The following is a 15,471-nucleotide window of genomic DNA, read 5'->3' on the forward strand; positions in this document are numbered from 1 at the left end:
CACTGTCAGGTCTTTGCTATACTGAAAATGTATTTCCTGTTCTTGAACTTTCTACAGGAGTGAAGGTGACGTCTTCAGTTCAAGTGCCCAAACTATTGAGGCAGGCCGGAGAGAGGGTGGTGGTTCTTTATGAGAGGCCCGTCCGTCACCAGGCTCACTCTTTTGGAGGCCTTGGAACTCTTCAGGAAGGGTTTGGGCAGCTAGAGGAAACAGGACTTATTCCTCAGCCGGGGGGGTATGAAGAAGACCCAGCTCCCATCACCACCCTCTCTGACATATCAGACAGCAAAGACATAGACTCTGAGTTTGAAGAGTTGATTGTGGACTCCAAACTTAGCCAGAATGTTGGCCCTAACAGCAGCACCACAAACACCAGTGATGCTAAGGAGGAATCCTTACTCACCGTTAACCAAAGCCCCAAAAGGACTGTGGCCAGCCTGGCCTCCAAGCCCCTCGGTTCCATATCCCCCATACTCAACCGCAAGCTAAACCTGGTGGGTCTCCAGTCGCCACTAAAGCCCCAACCCAAAGAATCTCCAAAGCCCTGTCCACAAAGGACCAATAGTGATCCAGTGGAAGGTCTGCAACGTCCCACTGTCCCTCCCCCACCTCCTCCTTCTCGCCCCCCAGTGCCGCCAAGACCTCAAATAAGGTTGACATCAGCCTCTTCAGAAACCAGTATTTTGGAAGGCATTGATTCTGTTACAGCTACAAATGCTGCTGTGGCTCCTACCGTGACTTCCAGCGCTTCTGAGAAATCTCCAGAAAAAGCTCCTCTCACTGGAGCCAATGAGGACAAAGCTGTCACTGATAAGACCTGTGGCAAACAGGCTGAGGTGAAGCAGCCTACCAGACCAGCAGAGTCCACTGATGAGCCGCCTGGCCCCCCCACTGTGACCAGCAGCAGCAGAGCTGACCAGGCAAAGGACAAAGCTTCAGAAAGCTCCTGCAGCACACGGGACAGTCTGGAGGACCACTCCCTCTGGGAATCCCCAGAAACCCTTATCCGTCACCAGACCGCACGCTGGCCCAAAGCCTCTGTAGTGTTCGAGGTGGAGAACAACCAAAAGTACCTTAATGTGGCCCTGTGGTGCAAAGATCCCTTTAAGTTGGGCAGTTTATTGTGCCTGGGTCACGTCAGCCTCCAGCTGGAGCATGTTGCCCTGGAATCTATGGCCACATCTTCAGCAGAGTACCAGAGCACCTTCAGGCTGGGGCCTCCGGAGCCAAGGGCCAACGTCAGCCGCACTGCGCTGCGCAGTCTCAGCACCCACAAAGGCTTCAATGAGAAGCTGTGTTACGGAGATGTTACTCTGAACTTCTGTTACCTCGCCGAGGGGGAGCTAGACTATCCAGGAGGGCTGATGGAGAAGGAGCGAGAGGGCAGTCTCCAAGATGAGGATCTGAGAGAGAGGGAGCGGGAGCAGATCCACACTGCGCAGCGGGATGACCTGGCATATGGAGCCATTCAGCTGGTGGAGGTTCGCCACAACTTCCAGGACACACAGTTCCAGAACCCGACGTGGTGTGAATACTGCAAGAAGAAGGTTTGGACAAAGGCCGCCTCTCAGTGTATGATCTGCGCCTACGTATGCCACAAGAAGTGCCAGGACAAGTGCCTCACTGAAAACCCCCTCTGTGTGGCAGCCACTGAGCGCCGCGGAGCTGACCCTGAAGCCAAATCCACCATCAACCGGGCCACCACCGGCCTCACCCGCCATATCATCAACACCAGCTCCCGTCTGCTGAACCTCCGCCAGGTGCCCAAAACTCGGCTGGTTGAGACGGTGGCTGACTTGGTGCCTGGGACAGTGGAGCCCTCACCCAAGCACACCCCCAACACTTCAGACAACGAAAGCAGCGACACTGAGACCTACACTAGCGGGGCCAGCCCCTCGAAGCAGCCTGTGTGCAGCGGGGGCAGCAGCAAACTCGTACGCAGGGAAGGCGGGCTGGATGACAGCGTGTTCATCGCTGTCAAGGAGATAGGCCGCGACCTGTACCGGGGGCTGCCCACAGAAGAGCGCTCCCAGAAGCTGGAGCTGATGCTGGACAAGCTGCAGCAGGAGATCGATCAGGAGCTGGAGCACAACAACGCTCTCCTGCTGGAGGAGAGGGAGGCCACAGATTCCCGCCGCAAGGCCCTCATCAGTACTGCCCTGGCTAAGTCTGGGGAGAGGCTCCAGGCCCTCACCCTGCTGATGATCCACTACCGGGCCGGCATCGAGGACCTGGAGTCAGTGGAGAGCTCCTCCCCTTCAGAGCAGCAGGGCTTTAAAGCAAAGGCAGTGGGGCTGGAGGAGGAGGCCCTGATGGGGACGGAGGTGTATGACAGTGACATATGCAGCCCTGTGGAGGGGCAGCTGCTGGACAACATCACTGAGGAGCAGATCTGTGTGGAGGCTCTGCACTGAAGGACACGGAGAGGAAGAGAAACATGTGCTTTGGCTTCAAGAGCACCTCAACAACATGTGTCTACTTTGTTTTTAGAGATGGGGGAGTTTCAGCAGTCCATTTTAAATATAGGGTGTGTACGGTCCATTGTTTGATTCACACGGTTTTTTTATTTTAGTGTGAAAAATGAAGGATGGAAATACCTCCCTCACAAGAATTCATATATTGATGGTTTGATTTGCACAGCGTGATGCTCTTGGTTTCTAAAGGGAAGCTTCAGAGCTACACCATGACCCTCATTCGTGCTGCATGCGGATCCTCCAGCTGCTTTCTGTGGCTTCAAACGGTCATGTCATGCATTGGGTTACTTTTGCTTCTTTGTCTGTAAGAGCTTTGAAATAAGGACTTAAGAACATGTGCACATTTCTGTGGTCTACTCCTCTGAATAATTTGAATGGAGAAGGAATTATTGTTATTTGTTTTGCGGCGAGTAAAGAGCCCATATGAAGGTGATATATTTGAGTCAATCACAGTGTGAATATTACTGGGACAGCAGCGTTGGACATCCAGCTCAGTGGAAAAGGTCATTAGAGCTCACACATATCTTTGTTTTCAGCACTTTTTTTTACTGTAACATGTTGGATTCTAGGAGCCACTGTCCTTGGGTTTATTGTAATATTGTATATAGTTTGCTTTCTTTTGGTTTATTGGTTTGGCCAGACATGTTTTACTGATCGATATTTCCCATATTCTTCTCTCCCCTGTGTGGGTGTAAAGAGGTTACCGTCCTGGGTTACAATTAATACATTTTGAACCTTTTTTTGTCTTGCCAAGCTTCCTTATGTCCAGCACACCCTGTCAACTCAATGTTGGCATATTAATAACTGATCAAAACTTTGATTGGGTTCAATTTATTATTTTCATGATATGAACATTCTCTTAACAAATTTGTATTTGTTGTGAATGAAAATGATTTCCATGCCTCGATAAATAATGATGTGATAAAGTGCAGATCATTTGCCTTCATGAGTTGTGTTCATGCCCAGATGAATGTATGTGCAGCCCTCTGTGTGTGTGTGTGTGTGTGTGTGTGTGTGTGTGTGTGTGTTACAGCTGTTTTGCACTGCCTTCCCCGTTCCCTTGCTGAGCATCAAGCATTCATGTAGCCTGTCACAGTGACTCGATCAGACGCCGCTCCAACATGCTCTGCTGTTCATCTCCTACCCGTCAGAGAGTATTATTATTATTCACATAGTGAGAGGAGGTACCATCTAACAGAAACTCTAAAACACTGAACATTCTGGATTCTATGCTTTTGGTTTTTATTCTGAAGATTATTTTGACGTGACATATTCCCACCACAATTACAGTTGAGTTTGTTGAAGATAAGTCTCTAAGAATGAATGGCTTTGTAAAACGATCAAAGCAGTCGGTGGCATCAGTGAGGCATGGAGGTGAGGAACTTCCATATTGTCTTCCTAACGCCCCAACAGACAGGGCTGCATGGCCTGTTACCGGTACATTTAGGACTAGGATTACAGTTATCTTAAAACATCTTTAGATATTCTTGCATGAATTAAAAAAAACAAGCTGAAAGAAGATTTAACACTGAAAATATAAAAAGCCATCACCCAAAGTGCATTGAACACCAGCGAGTGAGTCTGCAGAGGGCGGATGTACTCTGACAGGATTGGTCCGCACTGAGGGACCTGGAGAAGGGAAGAGCCAGACGAGTGAGTCTGCAGAGGGCGGATGTACTCTGACAGGATTGGTCCGCACTGAGGGACCTGGAGAAGGGAAGAGCCAGACGAGTGAGTCTGCAGAGGGCGGATGTACTCTGACAGGATTGGTCCGCACTGAGGGACCTGGAGAAGGGAAGAGCCAGACGAGTGAGTCTGCAGAGGGCGGATGTACTCTGACAGGATTGGTCCGCACTGAGGGACCTGGAGAAGGGAAGAGCCAGACGAGTGAGTCTGCAGAGGGCGGATGTACTCTGACAGGAGACACCTGTTTGTGTCGCAGACATGTTGCTCCAGTAGATATTGGCTTGCTGGCTGCAATACTTGTTTATCTCTGTCACTCTCTGTATATCCAGATTTCTTGTGCAATATTTTTGTAGAAAATGAAGCTAATGATTCCCATGCGTGTGACTTCCTTCTCCTTTCTTTGATGTGTGTGTCTATCTGTCTGGTATAGCTCCCTGAGGGTTTTTGTGGACCAGTGAAAATGTGAGAAGCACTGCTTTGCTGCTGCTGCTGTTACTATGTGCTCCTTCACAGATCTCATGCTTCTGCGCCCGCTCCATGAAACTGCTCTTGCAATATGGCTGCCCATCATGGCTTTCAGTAGATGGAGATGGTGTTTGTTTCTCTTTGAGTGTGTGAGGGATGTTGTATACTGTTTTTGCAAAGGCTCATGTGATGAAGCTTTATTGTACATAACCTAAATAAACAAGCTAAAATGATTTCCCATCATCCCGCTTTGTGTTTGAATCGGCTCACAGAATGATACTAAAGGCACGGTCTGCCATCCACCCACAGCAACCCTTCAGACCTCTGTTACATCGGAGTTAATTTGACACCTTTTATATATACAGTCTATGGTTTCCACACAGGGCTCTCAGACCAGAGTCTAACTTAAAGGTTACACAAATCAACACTATTGTTTTCTCTTCAAGTTAGCTGATGGCTGATCTGCTCAGTACAGCGTGACCTTTATGTGCACTTACTTTACTTATACTTGGTGTATCAACATATTATCTTGCTTGTATTATACGGACCTGTCATATATATTTTTAAATCCTCCAGAACAGAGAGAGGAGCTGTGGACTATTGTTATTGATTAATGCATCAGTGTTTCTTAGGGTCAAACACACTAAACTCACAACTTAAAATGAAAGCGTTTAGTTTATTTAATAAAAGAGCACATGTTCAATGTGAAAAGTGACCGTAGATATAGATTAGTTGCAATTTGGTGCTATATATATATATATATATATATATATAAAAAAATAAATGTATTAAACTTTTTATTTTTTTATTTAAACACCTTGAATTTCAGGGGGGGCGTGGGGCTCCGTTGGCGGGGCGCAGCGCCCCTCCAAGACAATGGTAGGGGAAACACTGGGTTAATGATATCACTGCCCTGTTTAAGACACGAGTGGATCTGACTTTAATTACATTTGACTCTAGTGTTTCGTCAACTTAATGTGTTTCTTAACATAATACTTCTGCATACAGTATGTGACACTGTAATGGCGCATTTCCACTACAGCGCGGTTTAAGAGCGCCGTTTTTGGTTGTGTTTCCACCAGGGTCGGCTCAAGAACAAATCGAATGGGGGGGCAATCATTTACCAAGGGGGGGCACACACTGCCGTCAACAACCAACACACAAACACCAACGCAACTTCAATTTAAAAAACATGCTGTAAAGTCTATTGTCTTTCACACACATTGCCGGGTGTAGTGCTATTTTCTAGTGCACCTATGACCTGTGCATGCATGCACAGTTGTGGCACGACCAGCAAAACAGAAACATATGGACATAGGCCACCATATAAAAAGTGTGCAAATGTATTTAGTATCCTATTCATGTGAACATGTTTTAGGTGGGGGTGGACCTAACCTCCTCTAGGAGGGTCTAGGGGCATGCTCCCCCGGGAAGATTATTTTTAAAATATTGAAGTTAAATGCATCAATCTGGTGCACTTTGAGAGCAAAATGAAGAGATCTATGGAATAGCCTACATCCTCTCAGCATCCATATGAACAGAGCTGTACACAGATTTACTTTTTCTTTATGGATATTTTACTAATCACTCCCCTTTTACCACTGTATTCTTGTGTTACTGTCCTATAGTATTTCATACCCGTTTTTCATTTATTCTCTTATTTTTTTAATAACTATAGGCTAATGATCATATAAATGTGTTCCTCGCAAATACTTGTTTACATAAATGGTGACCAAACCGTTTGAGACCCACTGAGATAACTTACACTAAAGTGAACTATCTAAACACTGAGAGAGTCCTTACCTCACTGAGCTGAGGTTATACGATCCTCTCAGTCTGACAGGAGAGGACTCTCCTCCACCTTGGTGTAGAAACAGCTCTTTATATCCGTTAGCATAGCTAGCTAAACCAGATGCTACACACAATCCACGTTACCGCTCGCTCACTCACAAAATGCGATCGTGCCACACACACAGAGAGCCGAGCTTGAATGAAACACAGAGACCCAGAGGTAGGCTACTTGTACTGTACTGTATATCATATTATTTTCGATGGCTTTACTGTATAATCAGTGTAACAGATGAACAGATCGCCACCGGCTTTCATCTAAACACACAGCCATGTAATGATAACAAAACAAAAGTCGGGGGTCATTGGTCAAGCAACACACCAATCAGAGAAGCAGCCAGTGAGCACACCTCAGGCTGTGTTTTATATTTGTATTCTTTATTTCTGATGTAGTTCACACAAAAAAACTTAGTGGAAACGTTTTCACTTATATGATTAAAAAAATTAAAAAACCGCAAAGTGGCAAGGTTTGCCCACCCTGGGTTGGGGGGGCACAGTGACTCATTTGGGGGGGGCATGGCCCGCGAATGACCCCCCCATGATGCCGACCCTGGTTTCCACTAGGCGTAGTTCCGGCGGGGTACTTTTTTCCAACAGTTTTCTGGCTCTCTCCAAAATCGAGGTTATTTCCGGGCCAACAACCATGGCTGAGGTATGCTAAACTAGTGAGAGAAATTTCCGGCAACTACAAACACAATGAACATATTTTTACAGTGATTTTAATTGTAATACACGTTCAAAATGATGCCGAAGTAACAAAAATACTGATACCGGTTAGTAAAAACCATGTAATTAATGCTTTGACAGGTCTGCAGACAGACGGCAGGCGAAAAAACCTTTTAAATGCGTGTTTTCTGAATGGAGTATCGGGCTGAGCTAACGCAGTATATGCTCCCCGACCGTCCACACTCACAACAACGGCCTATACAGACATAAATAAACCAGCGACTGTATTCACCATGACACAGACAGTCTGTGGTTTTGTACTTGTTTAACTTTTTGTCTAGTTTCTGAACAGATATGAGGAGCTTGTGAGCTCTGAGGGATAACAGCTAACAGCTGATGTTGGTTTGTGTTTTCGCATAGAACGATGACGTCACGGCTCCGCCTACACTGCGTTACTATAGATACTACCCCAGTTCCTAAACTGTAATGGAAACACAGCATAAAAGTGAGCCTGGCCATAGACATATAAAGACTTTATATGTCTATGAGCCTGGCCTACCAAGGCCTAACTATACCCAACCCAGTCTCATGGCATTTTGTGTTCACCAACACGATTTTTAATCTATTGATTCGTGTTCACCATCACGATTTCCCCCTTTTTTTCGTGTTGCACCAGCACGATTTTAAAAAGCAATGTATTTCTACTGGTAATGTGTTTCGTGCCTGCATGCTGCAGCACGTCTTTTTCTTCGGTCGGGTCGTGGAAGACAGGAAGCTGTGTAGTTCATAAAAACATGTTCCTATTCAATATCAAGCCACAGTTATTGCTTTTATTTGAAATTGTATAATTTCGGACTTTTGTTACCGTCTGTGAGGAAAATAAATGGGGCTCAGAGCCTCAGGATACTGAAATCTGTATTTTTTAAATCTTTTTTTCCTTCTAATTTGTTATTCTTTTCAAAAACAACACACTGTTATTTACTCACCAATAACACACAATTATCCTTGCTTTTATTTATTGGTTTAATTCCATAATCTCGTGCTTTTTTGGCGTCCGTCAGGAACTGAATTTCAAAATAAAAATAACCGGAAACAGACGTAGGCATTTCGAGCGATTACCCAAGATCCTCAGCTATGGTTTAAGCTCGCTGATTGGATGTTTTAGTCGCAATGCATGCTGGGATTTGGTGTTTATATTATATGAAATCCGGAAAACATTTTAAAAGAATAAAATAATACTTAATTCCGAGTGCTCTTGCTTTTCTCTTCAAAAGTCATCACATAACGGCATTGTAATACACAGTTCGGCTGCATTACATATTACAGATCTGCCATAGTTCTTTATTTATAGAGCCCTGATGAGAAGACCTTTGGAAAAACTGAAGAAATGCCGCCGAAACTGAATACTTGACGTGGATCATAAATATATCAACAATTAAACAGCATCTTCAATTTCTCTTCACACAATACGTCTCCTTGCAGTATCAACACTAATTCGGCTGACTTTTACATTTGATCTAATTCATAGATAGGTTATATTTACACCATAACGGTGCACAGCTGATATAAAAGGACTTGTAGTTTTCTAAAGATATTACTGATTTTCTTTGAATGTAAGAATGTAAATACTGAGTCTGAAATAGTATAGCAATATGCTGTAAAAGTATGTGAAAGCATGAATAAAACTACACATCTTCAGATTTTGTACATACATAAGTGTCCTACACTAATAATACAAAGTTATTATGGCTGTGTGTACCTTGTGTGCACCGCCCTAGTGGTTAAAGCACGTTATTGAATTATTGTTTTTATGTTTTATATTTGATTAAAAAAAAAATTAAGAGTACATACTTTCATAGAGGGAAAGTAGAAGGTCTGTGATAGAAATATAGAATATAAAAAATCAAGAAGATACCATAAGTGATCTCTACAATAAAACAGTTGAGTGGCAGGATGTACAAAACGAATTAACCTTTGATTTAAACATTACATAACAGATTAAGTTCTTCTTTTAATAAGACAACAACTTTGGGGGTATCTATCTACAGATAAATATTAAGCCTGACAAAAGTACTTAACGTCTAATATATTGCTTTCCTGGCAATGTTAACTATGTTGAAGCACTTATTTTAACTGATATTATACATATGAATTATACTCTTATGTATATAGATAGAATAATACATGTGCAGAATGTGACAGTTTAATGGTGGAGGTACACACATATTGATAGATGTCTTGTAATGCACTGTTGAGGAACCTGTGACCCAAGTTTTTCATTCATTGCAACTACACCATAGTTGTGTATATGATTGTCAAAAACCTTTGAAAATCTTGAAATCTTGAAAGGGATGTGCAAAATAGCCATAATATACAGTCTTTAATTAACTATTAGTAGAGAATAACGAGTAATGAATATACTTTATTACTCGTTTCCATTCATGTCAATTGCAGATACATGTTTAGTCTTCTCAAGCACCAACTATCAAATATCTCTCCTGATTGTTGGCACTTGACAATCACCTTACCTGAATTTTACTGTAACTAAAGTCTGATTTAAGGGTTGTTTATATTTCACATCATTAATCAGAATCTGCAAAGTAACTCAAATAAGTGTAGTGGAGTAAAAATACCAGGTTAACCTCTGAATTGTAGTGGAGTAGAATTAATTAGTAACAATGAGCTGTCATGTGGGTATATATTAATGCTGCGCATTATGGACACAAGCGATTTTCACCCATTTATTAATTATATGTTTTACATTTGATAGCACCAATGTGTTTAATACTGGCAACTTCTAATTGTGGGAAAAACGAAAACGTTCAGTAGAGATGTCCCATAGAACATTTTGCGAAACACAATAGCCAGCATGTGTAGTTCTGGGGGGGCGTTCGATTCCAGTTTTGGATAGTCTGGCATGGTTTCGTTCCATTTCAAACAGCTGTTTGACGCTCGGCGTAACCTTGGCGCACTGCCACTCCAACATCCAATCCCAGAGTTTGAAGATTAATCACGGGGACTGTAGTCCTAAACTATAGCTGGGGATTATGGGTAGTGTAGTGTCTTCGGCCATCCTAAACTCCTCGAGGCCTACGTCTGTTTCCGGTTATTTTTATTTTGAAATTCAGTTCCTGACGAACGCCAAAAAAGCGCGAGATTATGGAATTAAACCAATAAATAAAAGCAAGGATAATTGTGTGTTATTGGTGAGTAAATAACAGTGTGTTATTTTGAAAAGAATAACAAATTAGAAGGAAAAATAGATTTAAAAAATATAGATTTCAGTATACTGAGGCTCTGAGCCCCATTTAATTTCCTCACAGACGGCAACAAAAGTCCGAAATTATACGATTTAAAATAAAAGCAATAATTGTGGCTTGATATTGAGTAAGAACATGTTTTTATGAACCACACAGCTTCCGGTCTTCCACGACCTGACCGGAGAAAAATACGTGCTGCAGCCTGCAGGCACGAAACACATTACCAGTAGAAATACATTGCTTTTAAAATCGTGCTGTGCAACACGAAAAAAAGGGGGAAATCGTGTTGGTGAACACGAATCAATAGATAAAAAATCGTGTTGGTGAACACGAAATGCCATGAGACTGGGTTGCTATACCGTACTACGCTGTGCGAGGCCCTGCAGTGGAAATGTGCCATAAGTGTTGCACGGCCAGATACGGCTCAAGAAGCTGACACAGATAAGGAAATAATATGATACATTATGATGTGATATGAATGATAATGGGACACATCGAAGTCTGCACTCACAATGCCGCGGACTGTACTGTTACTTTGATCCGGTTACTTATGTTGTGGCAGATATTTAAGTAAGCTTTCTTAACGCTAATGTTATATTGGTCAGATTGCTCTGAAGATTGGAGGTGATATTCTATACATTTTTACGTTCACACAGTCAGTTGATTTTTGCTGGCCGTCTGTCCTGCAACGGCAGTTTTTCTGTATTTCCATTATCCTGTAATATGACTTGATAGCTTTAAACTCCGCACACTGAGCTCTGATTGGCCAGCAGGCGGTGCTTTCACTGAGTTGATCTCTTATAGAGAGGCGAAGTCCCTCCCTTTCCGGTGGACCTCCATGGGACCTTATTTCGGTAAAAATGTTGAATCATAAATCTAATCGATAGATTTATGATCGATAGATTTATGATTAGAACATTATAAAAGTAGGGTAGACATGTGGATATTATCCGGCTGAACAAAACTTGATCTGTCTCTTCAATTTGTGTCAACCACAGACCTTATTTCGAGCTATTTTCCAAAATTACACATGTCACCAAGATGGCCGTCACTAGTAGGCCAATTGCCAAACAAGGGATTGCCTACCCTCACTATGAAACACGTCCAGAAGAATGTCATGCAAAGCTGCCTGCCCGCCTTCCTTTGATTATCTCTGAACTGCCTGATCTTTTTAATGTTCAATGTTAACCATTTGTGCAGATAGCATGAAATAAAAAAGATCGCCGATGCTAATGTAACGTTAGCATGTCTCCCTCGGGGGCATCCGGGCTTAAACAGTGTATTATAGAATGAACACACCAGTGCGTTCACGAAATATAACTACTCTACTACTCTCACTGTTTAACATTTTGTTACTTAATGTTACTTCATTTTAAGGCTAATACAAATTAGGCTGTAATGCTAACTAACGTGCTAGCTACTAGCTAGGTAGCTAACTTGATCCAGCCACTCCTGGTCCTTTGATCAGACGGGAAGCGAAAGAACGAGCAAGACCCATTGCTGGTATGATTACAACCTGGTACTAAGCACACAGGCATCTTGTTAAAGTTATCTTATCTTAAGCTATCTCTTATATTTAGTGGAGGAAAACAATTATGACATCAGTTATGACATCACTTTTACTCTTGTATTTGTAGTCTTTCTAGTTGCATATTTTTCATAGTCTTATATCTCAACAGTTTTACGACAAACTGTGACTTTTTTGACATGGAAATGATTGTTTAAGATTGACAAACATCATATGTGTAATTCATGGCACAATTAAAACGGGGATCGAAAGATACTGTAACGTCTCGCTACAGGAACACAGGGAGGCTTAGTTTGTCATTTATCCGGGAGTTTATTGCACAGATCACAGGTTACTGTTGGCCATAACCACACCAAAACAATCTACTAACCCTGTCGTACTCTCACACTCCGTCACCTCTCCCGCTAGCTTTTTGCTAGCTTCCCCCGTCCCTCTCCCCAGGAACCTCCCTCTTCCAGCCCCAACCAACCAGACAACACTCTCCCACCCAAACCCACAGCTACAGGTCACAAGAACCGTCCATCAAAACAGTGGCACGTTCACTGACACTCTGTAAAATGCAAACAAACTCTGAACAACAAACACATCAAACATCAACATTATAACCAGTCCGTTACAATACGTTTTCTCTCGCCATTGACTTCAATACATAATTTTTCCGAAATAAGGTCCCATGAGGTCCACCGGAAAGGGAGGGACTTCGCCTCTCTATCCTGGAACCTAACCTGCTCCGGAGCTCCGGAGCTCATGCAAGCATTCACCTACTGAGATTTCTATGGACGTAGCCGGCCCCGGGGCGGGCCTACCTGAATGCGTGCGCATCTCACTTCTGTATTAAGGAGGCCTCGCCTCCTGACCACCATCCTTTACTCTTCAGTGAGCGGAGGTGATAGCCTAGCACTGAGTCCGAGACGTATTTTTTGAGAGAAAGGAAGAAAGAGAAAGAAAGATTGCGGGCGCCGACCCCCACCACCTCTGCTTCGAGTGTTTGGGGGACCAGGATATGGCCGAGGCGGTGCCATTTCACGTTCGCCATTCCTTCCGAGACCGGCGTCCATGGAAGTCCACCGCCCAGGGCTGTACTCTTTCTGGGTTAATACGTGGGCGCGCGGCCCTCGTGACACCCTGTCTACACTACAGGCATCGAAAAATGCTTTCACACGCTTCGCCCATTCATTTGAATGGGGTGACGTAGAAGATTTTGAATCTTCGCCGAACTGCATTGTGGGGAGCATGGCATGGCTTTGCAAGCATCACGAGCATCTATCGGCATCAAAAGTTGAACAATGTTCAACTTTTGAGGCTCGATGCTTGGCATTAGCCAATCAAATCCCGTTTATGCAATTCCCGCCAGTACAAGCACTAGCAGATCAAACCGCGTGTATGCTGATACCGCAGGTCTTGACTATTTTCCATATGTCATAAAATGGAGGATAAATTAATCATTGCCGTGGCAAATGTCCCAGTCTTGTATGACTGTACTCTGTTCACCTACCGGGACCTAAACCGGAGGAACCAGGCATGGCGGGAGGTGGCAGAGACAGTTGGTGAAACTGGTAGGTTTTCAACTGTTTGGGGAGTTTATATCCAGTTTACTTCGTTTTAACATTGAATGGACAGCTAGTAATGTAGCATAACATATAATATATATTAATATAATAATAAAAAATAAAAAAAACAATATATATAATATAATAAGTATAAGCATAATATATAACATAACATAATACATGCACAGCTATCAAGCATAGACAGTATATTTAGCCAGCATGGAATGTAGCATAAAATAGCATTCATTAATGGAGGAATAATTTAGTAAATTCAAGAAATTAACTTTATTATTTATTAACTTTATTATTTCATTTCATTTTATTAGAGGATGTGTGCAAAAAGAGATGGAAGACTCTGAGGGACAGGTTCTGCAAGGAGAAGAATATGGAGAAGGAGGCAAAAAGAAGCGGGGCTGGGTCTGCAGGGGGTTCAAGCCCTGGTGTTTCATGGCAGTGATGGGGTTTTTAACCCCATTCATCATAGACCGTGAGACGTCCAGCAATGTCCCCCGGCAGACCCTGCCTCCATCCACCCTGGTGGCAGAGGAAGAGAGCCAGGTAGAGAGTGAGCCAGCCAGCCAGTCAGCCAGCCAGTCCACCAGCCAGTCCACCAGCCAGTCCACCAGCCAGTCCGCCAGCCAGCCCGCCAGTCAGTCCACCAGCCAGTCCACCAGTCAGCCCGCAGCAGCCAGCCAGGAGGAGAATGCTGAGGTCCGGGGCAAAACACGGGGAAGGAGAGGGAGATGTCCCCGTTCGAACAAAGTCTGCTGTCTGCAATTACCCAGCAATTGCCCAGCCAACCCCACCAGTGGTGGAGGAGGACGAGGACTTGCAGTTTTTTAAGAGCCCCAACATGAGGCTGATTGACAAGGGGACAGAGGGCAAGAGTCCGCCTCGGGATACACCAGTTAATTTTGACGTGGACCAGGACAATTTATAATTTAATAATTTTTTCACACATACTGATCCACATTACATTTTTTTTACACTCATCACACATCACACACACTTCACTTACAACATTACCAATAAAACATTATTTCAAGTATGTTATGGCTACACTGTGTCTTCACTTGTTCATGTGGTTGTCAGTTGCAACATACCAGAAGCTTCATGTATGTCGGTATATATAATGTGCTTTCTTCTGTAATTGTTCAGTGAAAACCTGTTGAAATTATGAGTGGTTTATCAGTAAAAACAGGGCTGAAAGAAAAAGGTTGTTAGTCATATCATAATATAAATTCAAGAAACATGTTTATTAGGAATGTTTGGTTTTAAAATGGCTCATTTGGAATATTTGCTCTTTAAAGAAAATGGGTAGCTCTTAAAAGAGCTTTTGGTTTGGAGGAGCCATGACCCTACACCACGTTCTGCTGCCATGACACTACACCCTCCTCATTCAGATAGGACCTACACCACGTTCTGCTGCCATGACACTACACCCTCCTCATTCAGATAGGACCTACACCCACGTTCTGCTGCCATGACACTACACCCTCCTCATTCAGATAGGACCTTCCACCACGTTCTGCTGCCATGACACTACACCCTCCTCATTCAGATAGAGCAGAAGTCACCGGTTGCCAGGTACCTGAGAAAAAGTATACATGATTTAAAAAAAAACAAATGTCATACGCCATGCAGACACAGATCCCCCCCCCCACACACCCCAGACACTACACACACAGCACACACACACACACACACACACACACACACACACACACACACACACACACACACACACACACACACACACACACACACACACACACAACACACACACACACACACACACACACACACACACACACCACACACACACCACCACACACACACACACACACAGGGGAGCAATACTGCGTTTACCTAGCTATCTTAATTAATGTCATCCATCTGAACTAAATCACAGACTTCATTCATCCATGGCATGCATTCTCTCTCTTTATATTACAGAGTCATATTAAAGAAGTAGAAATACACAAAACGTACCG

At 43.6% G+C, this 15,471-nt stretch overlaps 1 protein-coding gene across 1 annotated transcript in view; it reads left to right on the top strand.

Moving 5' to 3' along the window:
- Positions 1-4,858, top strand: part of pdzd8 (PDZ domain containing 8) — an 84,251-nt gene extending 79,393 nt beyond the window's left edge. The window contains exon 5 of the mRNA XM_034100469.2: positions 58-4,858. Within this exon, the coding sequence (XP_033956360.1) occupies positions 58-2,414 (2,357 nt within the window). The 3' untranslated portion in view covers positions 2,415-4,858. The remainder of the gene's footprint in view (positions 1-57) is intronic.
- The last annotated feature ends 10,613 nt before the right edge of the window (positions 4,859-15,471 follow it).

The sequence above is a fragment of the Pseudochaenichthys georgianus genome, chromosome 15, assembly GCF_902827115.2.
Source record: "Pseudochaenichthys georgianus chromosome 15, fPseGeo1.2, whole genome shotgun sequence".
NCBI classification, from domain to species: domain Eukaryota; kingdom Metazoa; phylum Chordata; class Actinopteri; order Perciformes; family Channichthyidae; genus Pseudochaenichthys; species Pseudochaenichthys georgianus.